General features: G+C 50.3%; 1 protein-coding gene across 1 annotated transcript; it reads right to left on the bottom strand.

The window, feature by feature from the left end:
• Window positions 1-3,105: 3,105 nt before the first annotated feature.
• LOC142186323 (uncharacterized) lies at window positions 3,106-20,774 on the bottom strand. Its single transcript, XM_075261151.1, has 3 exons — window positions 20,727-20,774; window positions 6,292-6,368; window positions 3,106-5,286 (listed from the first exon to the last, which is right to left on the bottom strand). Exons 2-3 carry the CDS (start codon window positions 6,341-6,343, stop codon window positions 3,983-3,985), a joined length of 1,356 nt encoding a protein of 451 aa, XP_075117252.1. The 5' UTR covers window positions 6,344-6,368; window positions 20,727-20,774; the 3' UTR covers window positions 3,106-3,982.
• Between the last annotated feature and the right edge of the window lie 24 nt (window positions 20,775-20,798).

Here is a 20,798-nt window from a genome sequence, read left to right as displayed (position 1 = left end):
GATCTCCGTATCACCTCTGTGTATCTAACTCTAATACAAGGTGATGTATGTGCTAGGAAGATGAGCTGGCCCTCCGCATGCCATGGCCAGGGGCCCATAATCTGTATCCCAGGGCCAGGGGCCCATAATCTGTAACATAGGGACTGGGGCCCATAATCCGTATCACCTCTGTGTATCTAACTCTAATACAAGGGTGTAATACAAACGTGTCCCAATTAAGGTTCCAAGTCATTAAACATGTTGAGGAGGAAACCACATAACTCTTCTGAAACCAAGAGAACCTTTCTGGATTCATTCTCTGCACACACCTGAGCCAGCTGGACGCCATAGGACATAGGATGGGACTTACACAACTGGGTCCCCATTGTCTGGATCCCATTCTGAAGATTGTAACGGCGCCTGCTCAGTCCATTTTGCATATATTACAGGGTCAGTCAGACTGGCAGTATATTGGGTAGATATTACGACCTCTCTTATACGGACCTTGTTTTTTGACACCTGGGGTATAGTAGAGTGATATCCGTACAATAAGCTAGAAGCCGTTTCGGATCTGCCTTACATAACATTAATATCATGTTTATCCCTCACTGATTCTATACCATTGTGTAGCAGACCGCCATACGCCGCCGTATACTCCTGTGAGTGACACCTCCTGCATCCCCTCCCCCTTGGCATTTCCTTTGTCCGTCTTCTTCTTTCTTCTCTATTCCATCGTTCCGTCTTCTGTTTGTATCACTGGTTACTCACTTCTCCCCATGTACTTACCATCGCTTCAGATACATCTTGGTAGATTCTGAGTAACTTCTCCATTGTGGCCGCCGCTGCGCTGTGCGTTTCAGTGTTGGGGCGCACCCGTGGATCGCAGTTTCTCCTCCAGAAACGTCATTTCCAGTTACACGCACCTACAGGAGACTGTGAATGTTTCTCCCGGGGCCCGTGTCCCTCAGTACTGCTGACCCGCTGCACACCCTGTTCCACCTGCGCTCAGTGACTTCTATTACTTAAACCCCCTTCTTACTTCCTTTGCCCCCAGGCCATGGCGGCTCCTTGTACATCACACATTGGTAAGTTTTATCTCCCCCAGTTCACACTGTCTCTCCCTGCGGTTCTTATCTCTCTTACGTAGGTTATTCACAGACTTATACACACACTGTGTTACATCTACCTCCTCTATATACTGGTCTGAGTGTGTATACCATTGTCCATGTATACCAGCACACTTGTTCCTCACACTGTGCCTGTGATTGTTCCGGCATCTCAGCAGCTCGCTGGGACTCCATATAATGAGCGTGTTGTTGGCGCCGATGATCCCGTCAGCTCCGCTTGAGGAGACCTCTGTGACTTCTGGCTCCTTCATAGCTCTCGTTGTTTGTGACAAATTAGATTTTCTTTTTCCCGCCATGTTTAATATCAGCAAACTGCCAATGTGGAGTAAAGGTGTTTCCCCCTCCAGTGTGTCAGCACTGCCTGGAGCAGATCAGATAATATGCAGATGCTTGTACACAATGGACTGAGGGTTAGCTGAGTGTAAGAGAGATAACAGACCTGGGACCTGAGATAAGCGGCTGCAGGAGCAGTGTAATATAGTATGTGACCATAAATCCAGAACAGTAGTGAAGCCATGTCATTTACCGGGATACAAAGTAGCCGATGTGTTACTCCAGGTTACAGAGTATCTATGGGACATGTAATATAGTATGTGACCATAAATCCAGAACAGTAGTGAAGCCATGTCATGTACCGGGATACAAAGTAGCTGATGTGTTACTCCAGGTTACAGAGTATCTATGGGACAAATCTCATCTGCCTGAAAGTCACCTGATTAACAAGGGAAGTGTCCATGGCAGTACCTGTCAATATGGTGACATTATGATATTACTGATGTGAGACTGTATTGCCAGACACGTCATGGAGTCTTCCTTGTGGGCCATGCCCGTCGGCTCCCCTTTGGTTCACCATCTGTATGTTTTCTATACTGGATTGTAGCTCCTCATATCAAGAAAACCCAATATCAAAAGTATTACCATTTCTGATGAGACAGGCCTGTGAGGCTCACGAGGGGCCAGGGCCGATGCGATCATGACCACGCCCCGCAGCAGAATATGTTGGCACTGTATAAGATACCGTAAAGAAAATGCAGAGACTACAACATCCTATAGACCTTTCATATCGAAGAGGAAAACGTTCCCACTCTGATCTACATCATTCCCTACGAAGTCACTTGACGCTCGGCTCATAGATTTGCTTAAAATGTCACTTTAGCCACAGTCACAACGTTTTATAATAAAGAAAAAAAGCAGTAAAAAATACAAGAGCAGGAATCTGAACGGAGCCGAGATGTGTTACCATGGAGGAGACCTCAGGACGCTCTACTGCAGATCTCCATACATCAATACTACAACATTCACAAGGTGTTAGGAGTCTACGTAGAAAACAAGTCATACAGACAGCAGACAAGGAAAACGTCCCCGTCACTCCCGGCACCACCTCAGTGCAACCTTCTATGCAGGACACAGAGAGGACCAAGGTGATGACATGATGGAGCTTGTGAAGCAAACAACAGGTCATGCAGTTATCCCTGGACAGATTCTCGTCATCTTCATATTTCAGTGCCCTCAGGGTCAATGTATCACAGCGTACACAACCTGATACTACAGTGGCCCCTTCACCATTTACTGGCAGGATGAGGAGTTCTCCACCAAGTTACCGGCAATGTGAGGAGTTCTCCACCAAGTTACCGGCTATCTGAGGAGTTCTCCACCAAGTTACCGGCAATGTGAGGAGTTCTCCACCAAGTTACCGGCAATGTGAGGAGTTCTCCACCAAGTTACCGGCAATGTGAGGAGTTCTCCACCAAGTTACCGGCTATCTGAGGAGTTCTCCACCAAGTTACCGGCTATCTGAGGAGTTCTCCACCAACTTACCGGCAATGTGAGGAGTTCTCCACCAAGTTACCGGCAATGTGAGGAGTTCTCCACCAAGTTACCGGCAATGTGAGGAGTTCTCCACCAAGTTACCGGCTATCTGAGGAGTTCTCCACCAAGTTACCGGCAATGTGAGGAGTTCTCCACCAAGTTACCGGCAATGTGAGGAGTTCTCCACCAAGTTACCGGCTATCTGAGGAGTTCTCCACCAAGTTACCGGCAATCTGAGGAGTTCTCCACCAAGTTACCGGCAATCTGAGGAGTTCTCCACCAAGTTACCGGCAATCTGAGGAGTTCTCCACCAAGTTACCGGCAATCTGAGGAGTTCTCCACCAAGATACCGGCTATCTGAGGAGTTCTCCACCAAGTTACCGGCAATCTGAGGAGTTCTCCACCAAGTTACCGGCAATCTGAGGAGTTCTCCACCAAGTTACCGGCAATCTGAGGAGTTCTCCACCAAGTTACCGGCAATCTGAGGAGTTCTCCACCAAGTTACCGGCTATCTGAGGAGTTCTCCACCAAGTTACCGGCAATCTGAGGAGTTCTCCACCAAGTTACCGGCAATCTGAGGAGTTCTCCACCAAGTTACCGGCAATCTGAGGAGTTCTCCACCAAGTTACTGGCTATCTGAGGAGTTCTCCACCAAGTTACCGGCTATCTGAGGAGTTCTCAACCAAGATAATGGCAACAGTTTTTTCCTCACCTAGGTACCCCATACTCTCAATACAGTTACATGACAAACATCAGTTTCTATCATTTTGATGTGTTGGTTTTGTTATTTGCACATCCAAAAAAGGTCAATATAGACATGATCATACAGGACAGCTGTGACTTCTTGTACGTCATCCGGTTGCTAATGGCAGACAGGTCTGCCCTATATCTGAATACCCAGGTGTAGGGTCCTCTTTCTGCAGAAGTCCATTTAGTCCTCAATCGTCTATCGCACTGAGGCTGATCTAAGCAGACAGTTCTATTTTGGAGACTTGGACTGTGTGCCCGTACCAGATGCATGCCTTGGCGTAATATGGGTCTCCATGTTGGACCTTCACAACATACATTTACATGTAAGAGTTTTCCACGGAGTGAGTCTTTTGATGTGTCACTAGTTGATAGCTCCAGCAGAAGCTGCGGCCACATTCAATACACGTGTACGGTTTCTCACCAGTGTGAACTCGTTGGTGTCGCACAAGCTGATAGCTCCAGCTGAAGTTCTTCCCGCACTGCATACAGGAGTATGGCTTCTCCCCCGTGTGGGTTCTTTGATGCTTGTTATAATCAGAGTTACGGCTAAAGTTCTTGCCACAAAGTAGGCACTGGAAAGGCTTCTCATCACTATGGGTGACGCGATGTCGGTCACAGCCCACTTTATCAATGAAGCATTTGCCACAGTCTGGGCAGGTGTATGGTTTCTCTCCAGTGTGTATCCTCTGGTGTGTGACCAGCACTGACCTCTGACTAAAGCTTTTCCCGCAGGCGGTGCATGTGTACGGCTTCTCTCCAGTGTGAATCCTTTGATGCATGACCAGTTTGGAGCTCTCGCTGAAGCTCTTGCCGCACTCGTTGCAGGTATACGGCCGTTCCCCTGTGTGAGTTCTCTTGTGTGTGATGAGATGGGAGCGTACGCTGAAGCTTTTCCCGCAGTCACTACATGAATATGGCCGCTCTCCAGTGTGTGTCCTCTGGTGGATGACCAGTTTGGAGCTTTCACTAAAGCTTTTGCCGCACTCGATGCAGGTGTATGGCCGCTCGCCCGTGTGGGTCCTCTGGTGGCGGACAAGTTGGGAGCTTTCACTGAATCGCTTACCACAGTCAGGACAAGCAAATGGCTTTTCTCCGGTGTGTATCTTATGGTGCCGAATAAGCAGAGAGCATGAGGTGAAGCCCTTCCCACACACCATACAGGGGTACGGTCTCTCGCCCGTGTGGTTGCGGTGATGCTGAATGAGCAAGGACTTTTGACTGAACCTTTTCCCACAAACGGTGCACAGGAACGGCTTTGCCTTGGTGCTGTTTCGTTTCTGTGAGCTCAGGGGTCTGTCTATGGAAAGTTTTGGCACATTTGATGCCACAGCAGAATCCTCTGCGACGCTGTGCGCCTCTGCTTTTATGGATATGGTAGCGCCCGCCTTGTCTGCACTTATAGAGGGGTCATCAAGAGCAGTGGCGGAGCCTTCACTGCTGGAGCAAGCGTCACTGTCGTGAGGGAGGACCAGGAATTCACTACTTTTTACTAGATTTAGGGACAGTCTCTCTGGGGAGCTTGTTGTTGTCAGGTTGCGATGTGTCTTGGCTGGTTTACGCCGTCGTCTTGGTGGCTCTTTCCTCTGACATGCGCTGCCGGCTCCATCGGTAGAGTGCGGCTCTAGGAGATAATAATACACGACAATTACCAAGAATCGGCAGACCAATCAAATCACCCAGAAACTAAATGATTATGACTATGACGTCTTCCTTCTTCTCCTCCTTAGCTGCTATGGCCTCCTCGTATATCTTCTCTCCTCAGTCTGTGTGTCCTGTAATATATTCCTGTGTATTATCCTGTATCTGTATTACTAGGCTGCTTTAACATACTGAGTATCCGCACTGGGCCACTATTACAGGATTATCTTATATCATCAGCTCCAACTACCGGGGAATGTGCGGGCGGGGCTGAGAGGTCGTGGGACCTTACCAGGGGTGGCTCCCAGCACGGTTACGCCCGAGTGTCTCCCAGCGCGGTTACGCCCGGGTGTCTCCGAGCGCGGTTACGCCCGGGTGTCTCCGAGCGCGGTTACGCCCGGGTGTCTCCGAGCGCGGTTACGCCCGGGTGTCTCCGAGCGCGGTTACGCCCGGGTGTCTCCGAGCGCGGTTACGCCCGGGTGTCTCCGAGCGCGGTTACGCCCGGGTGTCTCTGTCCCTGTTTACGCCTGGGTGTGTCTGAGCACGTTTACGCCTGGGTGTCACTTAGTGTGCTTACGCCCGGGTGTCTCCGAGCACGGTTACGCCTGGGTGTCACTTAGTGCGCTTACGCCCGGGTGTCTCTGTGCGCGCTTACGCCCGGGTGTCTCTGTGCGCGCTTACGCCTGGGTGTCACTTAGTGTGCTTACGCCTGGGTGTCTCTGTGCGCGCTTACGCCCGGGTGTCTCTGTGCGCGCTTACGCCTGGGTGTCACTTAGTGTGCTTACGCCTGGGTGTCTCTGTGCGCGCTTACGCCTGGGTGTCTCTGTGCGTGTGTGTATACCTGTAGCCACATGGAGTTTCTACATGACTTGTATACGATCCTTCATGTATATGACTGGAGAGAGCAGATGTGTGTATGAATGACATCTTATCACAGGTTACATACATGCAGGGCCGCGGTCGCACCATCTATGGCCGGGATACCCACCAGCGAGGAAACCATGTGAGGGGCGGCCGCTCAGATCTTCTGGATCTTGCATTATCCCTCCTCCCGATAAATGTCCTCTGCAGAAACCCAGAGGGTCAGAGTTAGTAGCCGCACGCAGGATACAGTGGTCACGTGACCCATATACATGTCACACATCACATACAACATTACGGTAGGTCACAGTCTACTCAGACAGATCCAATGTCCATCATGGTTAAAGGGAGTCTCTCGTTGGGAAACGTGCGACTGAGCGAAACACGAGTCTGAACAGCCTGTAAATAGGCTCATATACTACTACCTCTACTATATCTGCTCTCCCAGGGAGGAGGAGGAGAGACGGAGCACAAGCAGTGGAGGGGCCGTATTAAAGGTATGACTACGGGGTGCTCGGAGGTCCTGGGGAACGTCCAGGGTGCTCTGTGCGGATAATCTGCATAAAGAAACAGCAAAGACATGATCAGAGGTCCTACCAGATTGTCAATAACAAGAAGAAGAGATCCCCTCCCATCATGTGATCTAGCCCTGCAAGCCATCCAGAAGTCCTCAGGAGTAGGACAACCATGTGGCGAAATGAAGGCCTCACAATTGAGATAATTAGATATAGACACAAATAGGACCAGAGGATGAAGATACCACCAGCCGCTCCTCTGGTGGTATGAGAAGATAACCTGACCACCATAAGGACATCATGGCTGGTTATCAGGAGGACACTACATGTATGAGAAGATAACCTGACCACCATAAGGACATCATGACTGGTTATCAGGAGGACACTACATGTATGAGAAGATAACCCGACCACCATAAGGACATCATGGCTGGTTATCAGGAGAGGACACTACATGTATGAGAAGATAACCCGACCACAATAAGGACATCATGACTGGTTATCAGGAGGACACTACATGTATGAGAAGATAACCTGACCGCAATAAGGACATCATGGCTGGTTATCAGGAGGACACTACATGTATGAGAAGATAACCTGACCGCAATAAGGACATCATGGCTGGTTATCAGGAGGACACTACTTGTATGAGAAGATAACCTGACCACAATAAGGACATCATGGCTGGTTATCAGGAGGACACTACATGTATGAGAAGATAACCTGACCACAATAAGGACATCATGGCTGGCTATCAGGAGGACACTACATGTATGAGAAGATAACCCGACCACAATAAGGACATCATGGCTGGTTATCAGGAGGACACTACTTGTATGAGAAGATAACCTGACCACAATAAGGACATCATGGCTGGTTATCAGGAGAGGACACTACATGTATGAGAAGATAACCTGACCACAATAAGGACATCATGGCTGGTTATCAGGAGGACACTACATGTATGAGAAGATAACCTGACCACAATAAGGACATCATGACTGGTTATCAGGAGGACACTACATGTATGAGAAGATAACCCGAGCACAATAAGGACATCATGGCTGGTTATCAGGAGGGGACACTACATGTATGAGAAGATAACCTGACCACAATAAGGACATCATGGCTGGTTATCAGGAGGACACTACATGTATGAGAAGATAACCCAACCACAATAAGGACATCATGACAGGTTATCAGGAGAGGACACTACTTGTATGAGAAGATAACATGACCACAATAAGGACATCATGGCTGGTTATCAGGAGAGGACACTACTTGTATGAGAAGATAACCTGACCACAATAAGGACATCATGGCTGGTTATCAGGAGAGGACACTACATGTATGAGAAGATAATCCCACCACAATAAGGACATCATGGCTGGTTACCAGGAGAGGACACTACATGTATGAGAAGATAATCCCACCACAATAAGGACATCATGGCTGGTTATCAGGAGGACACTACATGTATGAGAAGATAATCCCACCACAATAAGGACATCATGGCTGGTTACCAGGAGAGGACACTACATGTATGAGAAGATAATCCCACCACAATAAGGACATCATGGCTGGTTATCAGGAGGACACTACATGTATGAGAAGATAACCTGACCACAATAAGAACATCATGGCTGGTTATCAGGAGGACACTACATGTATGAGAAGATAACCCAACCACAATAAGGACATCATGGCTGGTTATCAGGAGGACACTACATGTATGAGAAGATAACCCGACCACAATAAGGACATCATGACTGGTTATCAGCAGGACACTACATGTATGAGAAGATAACCCGACCACAATAAGGACATCATGGCTGGTTATCAGGAGAGGACACTACATGTATGAGAAGATAACCGGACCACAATAAGGACATCATGACTGGTTATCAGCAGGACACTACATGTATGAGAAGATAACCCAACCACAATAAGGACATCATGGCTGGTTATCAGGAGGACACTACATGTATGAGAAGATAACCTGACCACAATAAGGACATCATGGCTGGTTATCAGGAGGGGACACTACATGTATGAGAAGATAACCTGACCGCAATAAGGACATCATGGCTGGTTATTAGGAGGACACTACATGTATGAGAAGATAACCTGACCACAATAAGGACATCATGGCTGGTTATCAGGAGAGGACACTACATGTATGAGAAGATAACCCGACCACAATAAGGACATCATGGCTGGTTATCAGGAGGGGACACTACATGTATGAGAAGATAACCTGACCGCAATAAGGACATCATGGCTGGTTATTAGGAGGACACTACATGTATGAGAAGATAACCTGACCACAATAAGGACATCATGGCTGGTTATCAGGAGAGGACACTACATGTATGAGAAGATAACCCGACCACAATAAGGATATCATGACTGGTTATCAGGAGGGGACACTACATGTATGAGAAGATAACCTGACCACAATAAGGACATCATGGCTGGATATCAGGAGGACACTACATGTATGAGAAGATAACCTGACCGCAATAAGGACATCATGGCTCGTTATCAGGAGGACACTACATGTATGAGAAGATAACCCGACCACAATAAGGACATCATGACTGGTTATCAGGAGGGGACACTACATGTATGAGAAGATAATCCCACCACAATAAGGACATCATGGCTGGTTACCAGGAGAGGACACTACATGTATGAGAAGATAATCCCACCACAATAAGGACATCATGGCTGGTTATCAGGAGGGGACACTACATGTATGAGAAGATAACCCAACCACAATAAGGACATCATGGCTGGTTATCAGGAGGACACTACATGTATGAGAAGATAACCTGACCACAATAAGGACATCATGGCTGGTTATTAGGAGGACACTACATGTATGAGAAGATAACCTGACCACAATAAGGACATCATGGCTGGTTATCAGGAGAGGACACTACATGTATGAGAAGATAACCTGACCACAATAAGGACATCATGGCTGGATATCAGGAGGACACTACATGTATGAGAAGATAACCCGACCACAATAAGGATATCATGACTGGTTATCAGGAGGGGACACTACATGTATGAGAAGATAACCTGACCACAATAAGGACATCATGGCTGGATATCAGGAGGACACTACATGTATGAGAAGATAACCTGACCACAATAAGGACATCATGGCTGGTTATCAGGAGGATACTACATGTATGAGAAGATAACCTGACCGCAATAAGGACATCATGGCTCGTTATCAGGAGGACACTACATGTATGAGAAGATAACCCGACCACAATAAGGACATCATGACTGGTTATCAGGAGGGGACACTACATGTATGAGAAGATAATCCCACCACAATAAGGACATCATGGCTGGTTACCAGGAGAGGACACTACATGTATGAGAAGATAATCCCACCACAATAAGGACATCATGGCTGGTTATCAGGAGGGGACACTACATGTATGAGAAGATAACCTGACCACAATAAGGACATCATGGCTGGTTATCAGGAGGACACTACATGTATGAGAAGATAACCCGACCACAATAAGGACATCATGGCTGGTTATCAGGAGGGGACACTACATGTATGAGAAGATAACCTGACCCCAATAAGGACATCATGGCTGGTTATCAGGAGGACACTACATGTATGAGAAGATAACCTGACCACAATAAGGACATCATGGCTGGTTATCAGGAGAGGACACTACATGTATGAGAAGATAACCCGACCCCAATAAGGACATCATGGCTGGTTATCAGGAGGATACTACATGTATGAGAAGATAACCTGACCACAATAAGGACGTCATGGCTGGTTACCAGGAGAGGACACTACATGTATGAGAAGATAATCCCACCCCAATAAGGACATCATGGCTGGTTATCAGGAGGACACTACATGTATGAGACGATAACCCGACCACAATAAGGACATCATGGCTGGTTATCAGGAGGGGACACTACATGTATGAGAAGATAACCCGACCACAATAAGGAGATCATGGCTGGTTATCAGGAGGGGACACTACATGTATGAGAAGATAACCCGACCACAATAAGGACATCATGGCTGGTTATCAGGAGGACACTACATGTATGAGAAGATAATCCCACCCCAATAAGGACATCATGGCTGGTTATCAGGAGGACAGTACATGTATGAGAAGATAACCTGACCACAATAAGGACATCATGGCTGGTTATCAGGATGGGACACTACATGTATGAGAAGATAACCCGACCCCAATAAGGACATCATGGCTGGTTATCAGGAGGATACTACATGTATGAGAAGATAACCTGACCACAATAAGGACGTCATGGCTGGTTACCAGGAGAGGACACTACATGTATGAGAAGATAATCCCACCCCAATAAGGACATCATGGCTGGTTATCAGGAGGACACTACATGTATGAGAAGATAATCCCACCACAATAAGGACATCATGACAGGTTATCAGGAGGACACTACATGTATGAGAAGATAATCCCACCACAATAAGGACATCATGGCTGGTTATCAGGAGGACACTACATGTATGAGACGATAACCCGACCACAATAAGGACATCATGGCTGGTTATCAGGAGGACACTACATGTATGAGAAGATAACCTGACCACAATAAGGACGTCATGGCTGGTTACCAGGAGAGGACACTACATGTATGAGAAGATAATCCGACCACAATAAGGACATTATGGCTGGTTATCAGGAGGATACTACATGTATGAGAAGATAACCTGACCACAATAAGGACGTCATGGCTGGTTACCAGGAGAGGACACTACATGTATGAGAAGATAATCCCACCCCAATAAGGACATCATGGCTGGTTATCAGGAGGACACTACATGTATGAGAAGATAACCCGACCACAATAAGGACATCATGGCTGGTTATCAGGAGGGGACACTACATGTATGAGAAGATAACCCGACCACAATAAGGACATCATGGCTGGTTATCAGGAGGACACATGTATGAGAAGATAATCCCACCCCAATAAGGACATCATGGCTGATCATCAGGAGGACACTACATGTATGAGAAGATAACCTGACCACAATAAGGACATCATGGCTGGTTATCAGGAGGACACTACATGTATGAGAAGATAACCCGAGCACAATAAGGACATCATGGCTGGTTATCAGGAGGACACTACATGTATGAGAAGATAACCTGACCACAATAAGGACATCATGGCTGGTTATCAGGAGGACACTACATGTATGAGAAGATAACCTGACCACAATAATAAGGCCATCATGGCGGGTTATCAGGAGGACACTACATGTATGAGAAGATAACCCGACCACAATAAGGACATCATGGCTGGTTATCAGGAGGACACTACATGTATGAGAAGATAACCCGACCACAATAAGGACATCATGGCTGGTTATCAGGAGGACACTACATGTCACCTACCGCACCATTGATCCTCCCCCCTCACCTACTATTTATCCCCCTCGAACCAGTTACAGTGGAGGAAGTCTCTCAGCTCCTTTCTTCTTCTCGCCCTACGACCTGCAGTGACCCTTCCCCAATCTCTGTCACCCCTTCATTTACAACAATACTCACCTCTCTCTCTCTTCTGGAATCTTTCCTTCCTCTTTCATTCTCAATGTTATAACCCCACTACTGAAGAAATCCTCCCTAACCCGTCCTGTGCTGATAACTCTCACCCGTCTCTAACCTCCTGGAACCCTTGGTCTTGCCAATTCTCTGCTTGACCCCTTAGGGTAAGTTCACACGATGTAACGTTGAGCGTGATCTGGCACGTATACAGCATGTCAGAGTTTGCGCACCGTAAAAGATCCAATTGATTTCAATGGGAGTTAGGAGCGTATACGCCGCGTTATTTTGTGAACGTGATTTTGCGGCTGCAAAATAACGCGGCGTATACACTCCTAACTCCCATTGAAATCAATTGGATCTTTTACAGTGCGCAAACTCTGAGACGCTGTATACGTGCCAGATCACGCTCAACGTTACATCGTGTGAACTTACCCTTACAATCCGCGCTCTGCACTCTACTGAAATAGCCCTCAAAGTCTCCAACAATCTCCTGATGGCTAAATCCAATGGGGACTTCTCTCTTCTTATTCTTCTGGACCTCTCTGCAGCATCTGACACTGTTCACCATCATCTCCTCCTCACTATGCTCCGCTCAGTCGGCCTCACAGACTCCTCCTCACTATGCTCCGCTCTCTCGGCCTCACAGACTCCTCCTCACTATGCTCCGCTCTCTCGGCCTTACAGACTCCTCCTCACTATGCTCCGCTGTATCAGCCTTACAGACTCCTCCTCACTATGCTCCGCTGTATCAGCCTCACAGACTCCTCCTCACTATGCTCTGCTGTCTCGGCCTCACAGACTCCTCCTCACTATGCTCCGCTGTATCAGCCTCACAGACTCCTCCTCACTATGCTCCGCTGTATCAGCCTCACAGACTCCTCCTCACTATGCTCCGCTCAGTCGGCCTCACAGACTCCTCCTCACTATGCTCCGCTCTCTCGGCCTCACAGACTCCTCCTCACTATGCTCCGCTCTCTCGGCCTCACAGACTCCTCCTCACTATGCTCCGCTCTCTCGGCCTCACAGACTCCTCCTCACTATGCTCCGCTGTCTCGGCCTCACAGACTCCTCCTCACTATGCTCCGCTGTATCAGCCTTACAGACTCCTCCTCACTATGCTCCGCTGTCTCGGCCTCACAGACTCCTCCTCACTATGCTCCGCTGTATCAGCCTCACAGACTCCTCCTCACTATGCTCTGCTGTCTCGGCCTCACAGACTCCTCCTCACTATGCTCCGCTGTATCAGCCTCACAGACTCCTCCTCACTATGCTCCGCTCTCTCGGCCTCACAGACTCCTCCTCACTATGCTCCGCTGTATCAGCCTCACAGACTCCTCCTCACTATGCTCCGCTCTCTCGGCCTCACAGACTCCTCCTCACTATGCTCCGCTCTCTCGGCCTCACAGACTCCTCCTCACTATGCTCCACTGTCTCGGCCTCACAGACTCCTCCTCACTATGCTCCGCTGTATCAGCCTCACAGACTCCTCCTCACTATGCTCCGCTCTCTCGGCCTCACAGACTCCTCCTCACTATGCTCCGCTGTATCAGCCTTACAGACTCCTCCTCACTATGCTCTGCTGTCTCGGCCTCACAGACTCCTCCTCACTATGCTCCGCTGTATCAGCCTCACAGACTCCTCCTCACTATGCTCCGCTCTCTCGGCCTCACAGACTCCTCCTCACTATGCTCCGCTCTCTCGGCCTCACAGACTCCTCCTCACTATGCTCCGCTCTCTCGGCCTCACAGACTCCTCCTCACTATGCTCCGCTGTCTCGGCCTCACAGACTCCTCCTCACTATGCTCCGCTGTATCAGCCTCACAGACTCCTCCTCACTATGCTCCGCTGTATCAGCCTCACGGACTCCTCCTCACTATGCTCCGCTGTATCAGCCTCACAGACTCCTCCTCACTATGCTCCGCTGTATCAGCCTCACAGACTCCTCCTCACTATGCTCCGCTCTCTCGGCCTCACAGACTCCTCCTCACTATGCTCCGCTGTATCGGCCTTACAGACTCCTCCTCACTATGCTCTGCTGTGTCAGCCTCACAGACTCCTCCTCACTATGCTCCGCTCTCTCGGCCTCACAGACTCCTCCTCACTATGCTCCGCTCTCTCGGCCTCACAGACTCCTCCTCACTATGCTCCGCTGTATCAGCCTCACAGACTCCTCCTCACTATGCTCCGCTCTCTCGGCCTCACAGACTCCTCCTCACTATGCTCCGCTGTATCAGCCTCACAGACTCCTCCTCACTATGCTCCGCTGTATCAGCCTCACAGACTCCTCCTCACTATGCTCCGCTCTCTCGGCCTCACAGACTCCTCCTCACTATGCTCCGCTCTCTCGGCCTCACAGACTCCTCCTCACTATGCTCCGCTCTCTCGGCCTCACAGACTCCTCCTCACTATGCTCCGCTGTATCAGCCTCACAGACTCCTCCTCACTATGCTCCGCTGTGTCGGCCTCACAGACTCCTCCTCACTATGCTCCGCTGTATCAGCCTCACAGACTCCTCCTCACTATGCTCCGCTCTCTCGGCCTCACAGACTCCTCCTCACTATGCTCCGCTGTCTCGGCCTCACAGACTCCTCCTCACTATGCTCCGCTGTATCAGCCTCACAGACTCCTCCTCACTATGCTCCGCTCTCTCGGCCTCACAGACTCCTCCTCACTATGCTCCGCTGTCTCGGCCTCACAGACTCCTCCTCACTATGCTCCGCTGTATCGGCCTCACAGACTCCTCCTCACTATGCTCCGCTGTCTCGGCCTCACAGACTCCTCCTCACTATGCTCCGCTGTATCAGCCTCACAGACTCCTCCTCACTATGCTCCGCTGTATCGGCCTCACAGACTCCTCCTCACTATGCTCCGCTGTATCAGCCTCACAGACTCCTCCTCACTATGCTCCGCTCTCTCGGCCTCACAGACTCCTCCTCACTATGCTCCACTGTCTCGGCCTCACAGACTCCTCCTCACTATGCTCCGCTGTATCAGCCTCACAGACTCCTCCTCACTATGCTCCGCTCTCTCGGCCTCACAGACTCCTCCTCACTATGCTCCGCTGTATCAGCCTTACAGACTCCTCCTCACTATGCTCTGCTGTCTCGGCCTCACAGACTCCTCCTCACTATGCTCCGCTGTATCAGCCTCACAGACTCCTCCTCACTATGCTCCGCTCTCTCGGCCTCACAGACTCCTCCTCACTATGCTCCGCTGTCTCGGCCTCACAGACTCCTCCTCACTATGCTCCGCTCTCTCGGCCTCACAGACTCCTCCTCACTATGCTCCGCTGTCTCGGCCTCACAGACTCCTCCTCACTATGCTCCGCTGTATCAGCCTCACAGACTCCTCCTCACTATGCTCCGCTGTATCAGCCTCACGGACTCCTCCTCACTATGCTCCGCTGTATCAGCCTCACAGACTCCTCCTCACTATGCTCCGCTGTATCAGCCTCACAGACTCCTCCTCACTATGCTCCGCTCTCTCGGCCTCACAGACTCCTCCTCACTATGCTCCGCTGTATCAGCCTCACAGACTCCTCCTCACTATGCTCCGCTCTCTCGGCCTCACAGACTCCTCCTCACTATGCTCCGCTGTATCAGCCTCACAGACTCCTCCTCACTATGCTCCGCTGTATCAGCCTCACAGACTCCTCCTCACTATGCTCCGCTCTCTCGGCCTCACAGACTCCTCCTCACTATGCTCCGCTCTCTCGGCCTCACAGACTCCTCCTCACTATGCTCCGCTCTCTCGGCCTCACAGACTCCTCCTCACTATGCTCCGCTGTATCAGCCTCACAGACTCCTCCTCACTATGCTCCGCTGTGTCGGCCTCACAGACTCCTCCTCACTATGCTCCGCTGTATCAGCCTCACAGACTCCTCCTCACTATGCTCCGCTCTCTCGGCCTCACAGACTCCTCCTCACTATGCTCCGCTGTCTCGGCCTCACAGACTCCTCCTCACTATGCTCCGCTGTATCAGCCTCACAGACTCCTCCTCACTATGCTCCGCTCTCTCGGCCTCACAGACTCCTCCTCACTATGCTCCGCTGTCTCGGCCTCACAGACTCCTCCTCACTATGCTCCGCTGTATCGGCCTCACAGACTCCTCCTCACTATGCTCCGCTGTCTCGGCCTCACAGACTCCTCCTCACTATGCTCCGCTGTATCAGCCTCACAGACTCCTCCTCACTATGCTCCGCTGTATCGGCCTCACAGACTTCTCCTCACTATGCTCCGCTGTATCAGCCTCACAGACTCCTCCTCACTATGCTCCGCTCTCTCGGCCTCACAGACTCCTCTTCACTATGCTCCGCTCTCTCGGCCTCACAGACTCCTCCTCACTATGCTCCACTGTATCAGCCTCACAGACTCCTCCTCACTATGCTCCGCTCTCTCGGCCTCACAGACTCCTCCTCACTATGCTCCGCTCTCTCGGCCTCACAGACTCCTCCTCACTATGCTCCGCTGTATCAGCCTCACAGACTCCTCCTCTCTATGCTCCGCTCTCTCGGCCTCACAGACTCCTCCTCACTATGCTCCGCTGTGTCCTCGGCCTCACAGACTCCTCCTCACTATGCTCCGCTGTATCAGCCTCACAGACTCCTCCTCACTATGCTCCGCTCTCTCGGCCTCACAGACTCCTCCTCACTATGCTCCGCTGTATCAGCCTCACAGACTCCTCCTCACTATGCTCCGCTGTATCAGCCTCACAGACTCCTCCTCACTATGCTCCGCTCTCTCGGCCTCACAGACTCCTCCTCACTATGCTCCGCTCTCTCGGCCTCACAGACTCCTCCTCACTATGCTCCGCTCTCTCGGCCTCACAGACTCCTCCTCACTATGCTCCGCTGTATCAGCCTCACAGACTCCTCCTCACTATGCTCCGCTGTGTCGGCCTCACAGACTCCTCCTCACTATGCTCCGCTGTATCAGCCTCACAGACTCCTCCTCACTATGCTCCGCTGTATCAGCCTTACAGACTCCTCCTCACTATGCTCCGCTGTCTCGGCCTCACAGACTCCTCCTCACTATGCTCCGCTGTATCAGCCTCACAGACTCCTCCTCACTATGCTCCGCTCTCTCGGCCTCACAGACTCCTCCTCACTATGCTCCGCTGTCTCGGCCTCACAGACTCCTCCTCACTATGCTCCGCTGTGTCGGCCTCACAGACTCCTCCTCACTATGCTCCGCTGTATCAGCCTCACAGACTCCTCCTCACTATGCTCCGCTGTATCAGCCTCACAGACTCCTCCTCACTATGCTCCGCTCTCTCGGCCTCACAGACTCCTCTTCACTATGCTCCGCTCTCTCGGCCTCACAGACTCCTCCTCACTATGCTCCGCTGTATCAGCCTCACAGACTCCTCCTCACTATGCTCCGCTGTATCAGCCTCACGGACTCCTCCTCACTATGCTCCGCTGTATCAGCCTCACAGACTCCTCCTCACTATGCTCCGCTGTATCAGCCTCACAGACTCCTCCTCACTATGCTCCGCTCTCTCGGCCTCACAGACTCCTCCTCACTATGCTCCGCTGTATCAGCCTCACAGACTCCTCCTCACTATGCTCCGCTCTCTCGGCCTCACAGACTCCTCCTCACTATGCTCCGCTGTATCAGCCTCACAGACTCCTCCTCACTATGCTCCGCTGTATCAGCCTCACAGACTCCTCCTCACTATGCTCCGCTCTCTCGGCCTCACAGACTCCTCCTCACTATGCTCCGCTCTCTCGGCCTCACAGACTCCTCCTCACTATGCTCCGCTGTATCAGCCTCACAGACTCCTCCTCACTATGCTCCGCTGTGTCGGCCTCACAGACTCCTCCTCACTATGCTCCGCTGTATCAGCCTCACAGACTCCTCCTCACTATGCTCCGCTCTCTCGGCCTCACAGACTCCTCCTCACTATGCTCCGCTGTCTCGGCCTCACAGACTCCTCCTCACTATGCTCCGCTGTATCAGCCTCACAGACTCCTCCTCACTATGCTCCGCTCTCTCGGCCTCACAGACTCCTCCTCACTATGCTCCGCTGTCTCGGCCTCACAGACTCCTCCTCACTATGCTCCGCTGTATCGGCCTCACAGACTCCTCCTCACTATGCTCCGCTGTCTCGGCCTCACAGACTCCTCCTCACTATGCTCCGCTGTATCAGCCTCACAGACTCCTCCTCACTATGCTCCGCTGTATCGGCCTCACAGACTCCTCCTCACTATGCTCCGCTGTATCAGCCTCACAGACTCCTCCTCACTATGCTCCGCTCTCTCGGCCTCACAGACTTCTCCTCACTATGCTCCGCTCTCTCGGCCTCACAGACTCCTCCTCACTATGCTCCGCTCTCTCGGCCTCACAGACTCCTCCTCACTATGCTCCGCTGTATCAGCCTCACAGACTCCTCCTCTCTATGCTCCGCTCTCTCGGCCTCACAGACTCCTCCTCACTATGCTCCGCTGTGTCCTCGGCCTCACAGACTCCTCCTCACTATGCTCCGCTGTATCAGCCTCACAGACTCCTCCTCACTATGCTCCGCTGTATCAGCCTCACAGACTCCTCCTCACTATGCTCCGCTGTGTTGGCCTCACAGACTCCTCCTCACTATGCTCCGCTCTCTCGGCCTCACAGACTCCTCCTCACTATGCTCCGCTGTATCAGCCTCACAGACTCCTCCTCACTATGCTCCGCTCTCTCGGCCTCACAGACTCCTCCTCACTATGCTCCGCTGTATCAGCCTCACAGACTCCTCCTCACTATGCTCCGCTGTATCAGCCTCACAGACTCCTCCTCACTATGCTCCGCTGTCTCGGCCTCACAGACTCCTCCTCACTATGCTCCGCTCTCTCGGCCTCACAGACTCCTCCTCACTATGCTCCGCTCTCTCGGCCTCACAGACTCCTCCTCACTATGCTCCGCTCTCTCGGCCTCACAGACTCCTCCTCACTATGCTCCGCTGTATCAGCCTCACAGACTCCTCCTCACTATGCTCCGCTGTGTCGGCCTCACAGACTCCTCCTCACTATGCTCCGCTGTATCAGCCTCACAGACTCCTCCTCACTATGCTCCGCTCTCTCGGCCTCACAGACTCCTCCTCACTATGCTCCGCTGTATCAGCCTCACAGACTCCTCCTCACTATGCTCCGCTGTATCAGCCTTACAGACTCCTCCTCACTATGCTCCGCTGTATCAGCCTCACAGACTCCTCCTCACTATGCTCCGCTGTATCAGCCTCACAGACTCCTCCTCACTATGCTCCGCTGTGTCCTCGGCCTCACAGACTCCTCCTCACTATGCTCCGCTGTGTCCTCGGCCCCCCGCTCTTTTCTCTCTCTACACAGCCCCCATTGGACAAACTATCGCCAGATTTGGCTTCAGTTACCATCTTTATGCTGATACAGCACATATATAGCCTGTGGTGTGTATATACCCTGTATACAGTATATATATAGCCTGTGGTGTGTATATACCCTGTATACAGTACATATATAGCCTGTGGTGTGTATATACCCTGTATACAGTACATATATAGCCTGTGCTGTGTATATACCCTGTATACAGTATATATATATAGCCTGTGGTGTGTATATACCCTGTATACAGCACATATATAGCCTGTGGTGTGTATATACCCTGTATACAGTACATATATAGCCTGTGCTGTGTATATACCCCGTATACAGTACATATATAGCCTGTGCTGTGTATATACCCCGTATACAGTACATATATAGCCTGTGGTGTGTATATACCCCGTATACAGTACATATATAGCCTGTGGTGTGTATATACCCTGTATACAGTACATATATAGCCTGTGCTGTGTATATACCCCGTATACAGTACATATATAGCCTGTGGTGTGTATATACCCTGTATACAGTACATATATAGCCTGTGCTGTGTATATACCCTGTATACAGTATATATATAGCCTGTGGTGTGTATATACCCTGTATACAGCACATATATAGCCTGTGGTGTGTATATACCCTGTATACAGCACATATATAGCCTGTGGTGTGTATATACCCCGTATACAGTACATATATAGCCTGTGCTGTGTATATACCCCGTATACAGTACATATATAGCCTGTGCTGTGTATATACCCCGTATACAGTACATATATAGCCTGTGGTGTGTATATACCCTGTATACAGTACATATATAGCCTGTGCTGTGTATATACCCCGTATACAGTACATATATAGCCTTTTTGTGTGTATATACCCCGTATACAGTACATATATAGCCTGTGCTGTGTATATACCCTGTATACAGTACATATATAGCCTGTGGTGTGTATATACCCTGTATACAGTACATATATAGCCTGTGGTGTGTATATACCCTGTATACAGTACATATATAGCCTGTGGTGTGTATATACCCCGTATACAGCACATATATACACCAGTATACAGACACTACAGGGAGATATAGATTGTATTACATAGATTACTTACATCACATTCTTCCCCTCAGGCTCCTCCCCTCGTCTTTCCCTGTGGTCATGTGACAGATCCTGACATCACTTC

This window comes from Leptodactylus fuscus (genome assembly GCF_031893055.1).
Source record: "Leptodactylus fuscus isolate aLepFus1 chromosome 2 unlocalized genomic scaffold, aLepFus1.hap2 SUPER_2_unloc_1, whole genome shotgun sequence".
NCBI classification, from domain to species: Eukaryota; Metazoa; Chordata; class Amphibia; order Anura; family Leptodactylidae; genus Leptodactylus; species Leptodactylus fuscus.
Note: the sequence above shows the minus strand (reverse complement) of the source record. Positions and strands in the feature narration are given on the sequence as shown.

Coding starts and splice junctions, on each gene's coding strand:
- LOC142186323 (XM_075261151.1), bottom strand. CDS start 6,343: ATGCAAGATCCAGAAGATCTGAGCGGCCGCCCCTCACATGGTTTCCTC. Junction 5,287..6,291: donor CTCACATGGTTTCCTCGCTG/GTGGGTATCCCG, acceptor ATTATCTCCTAG/AGCCGCACTCTACCGATGGA.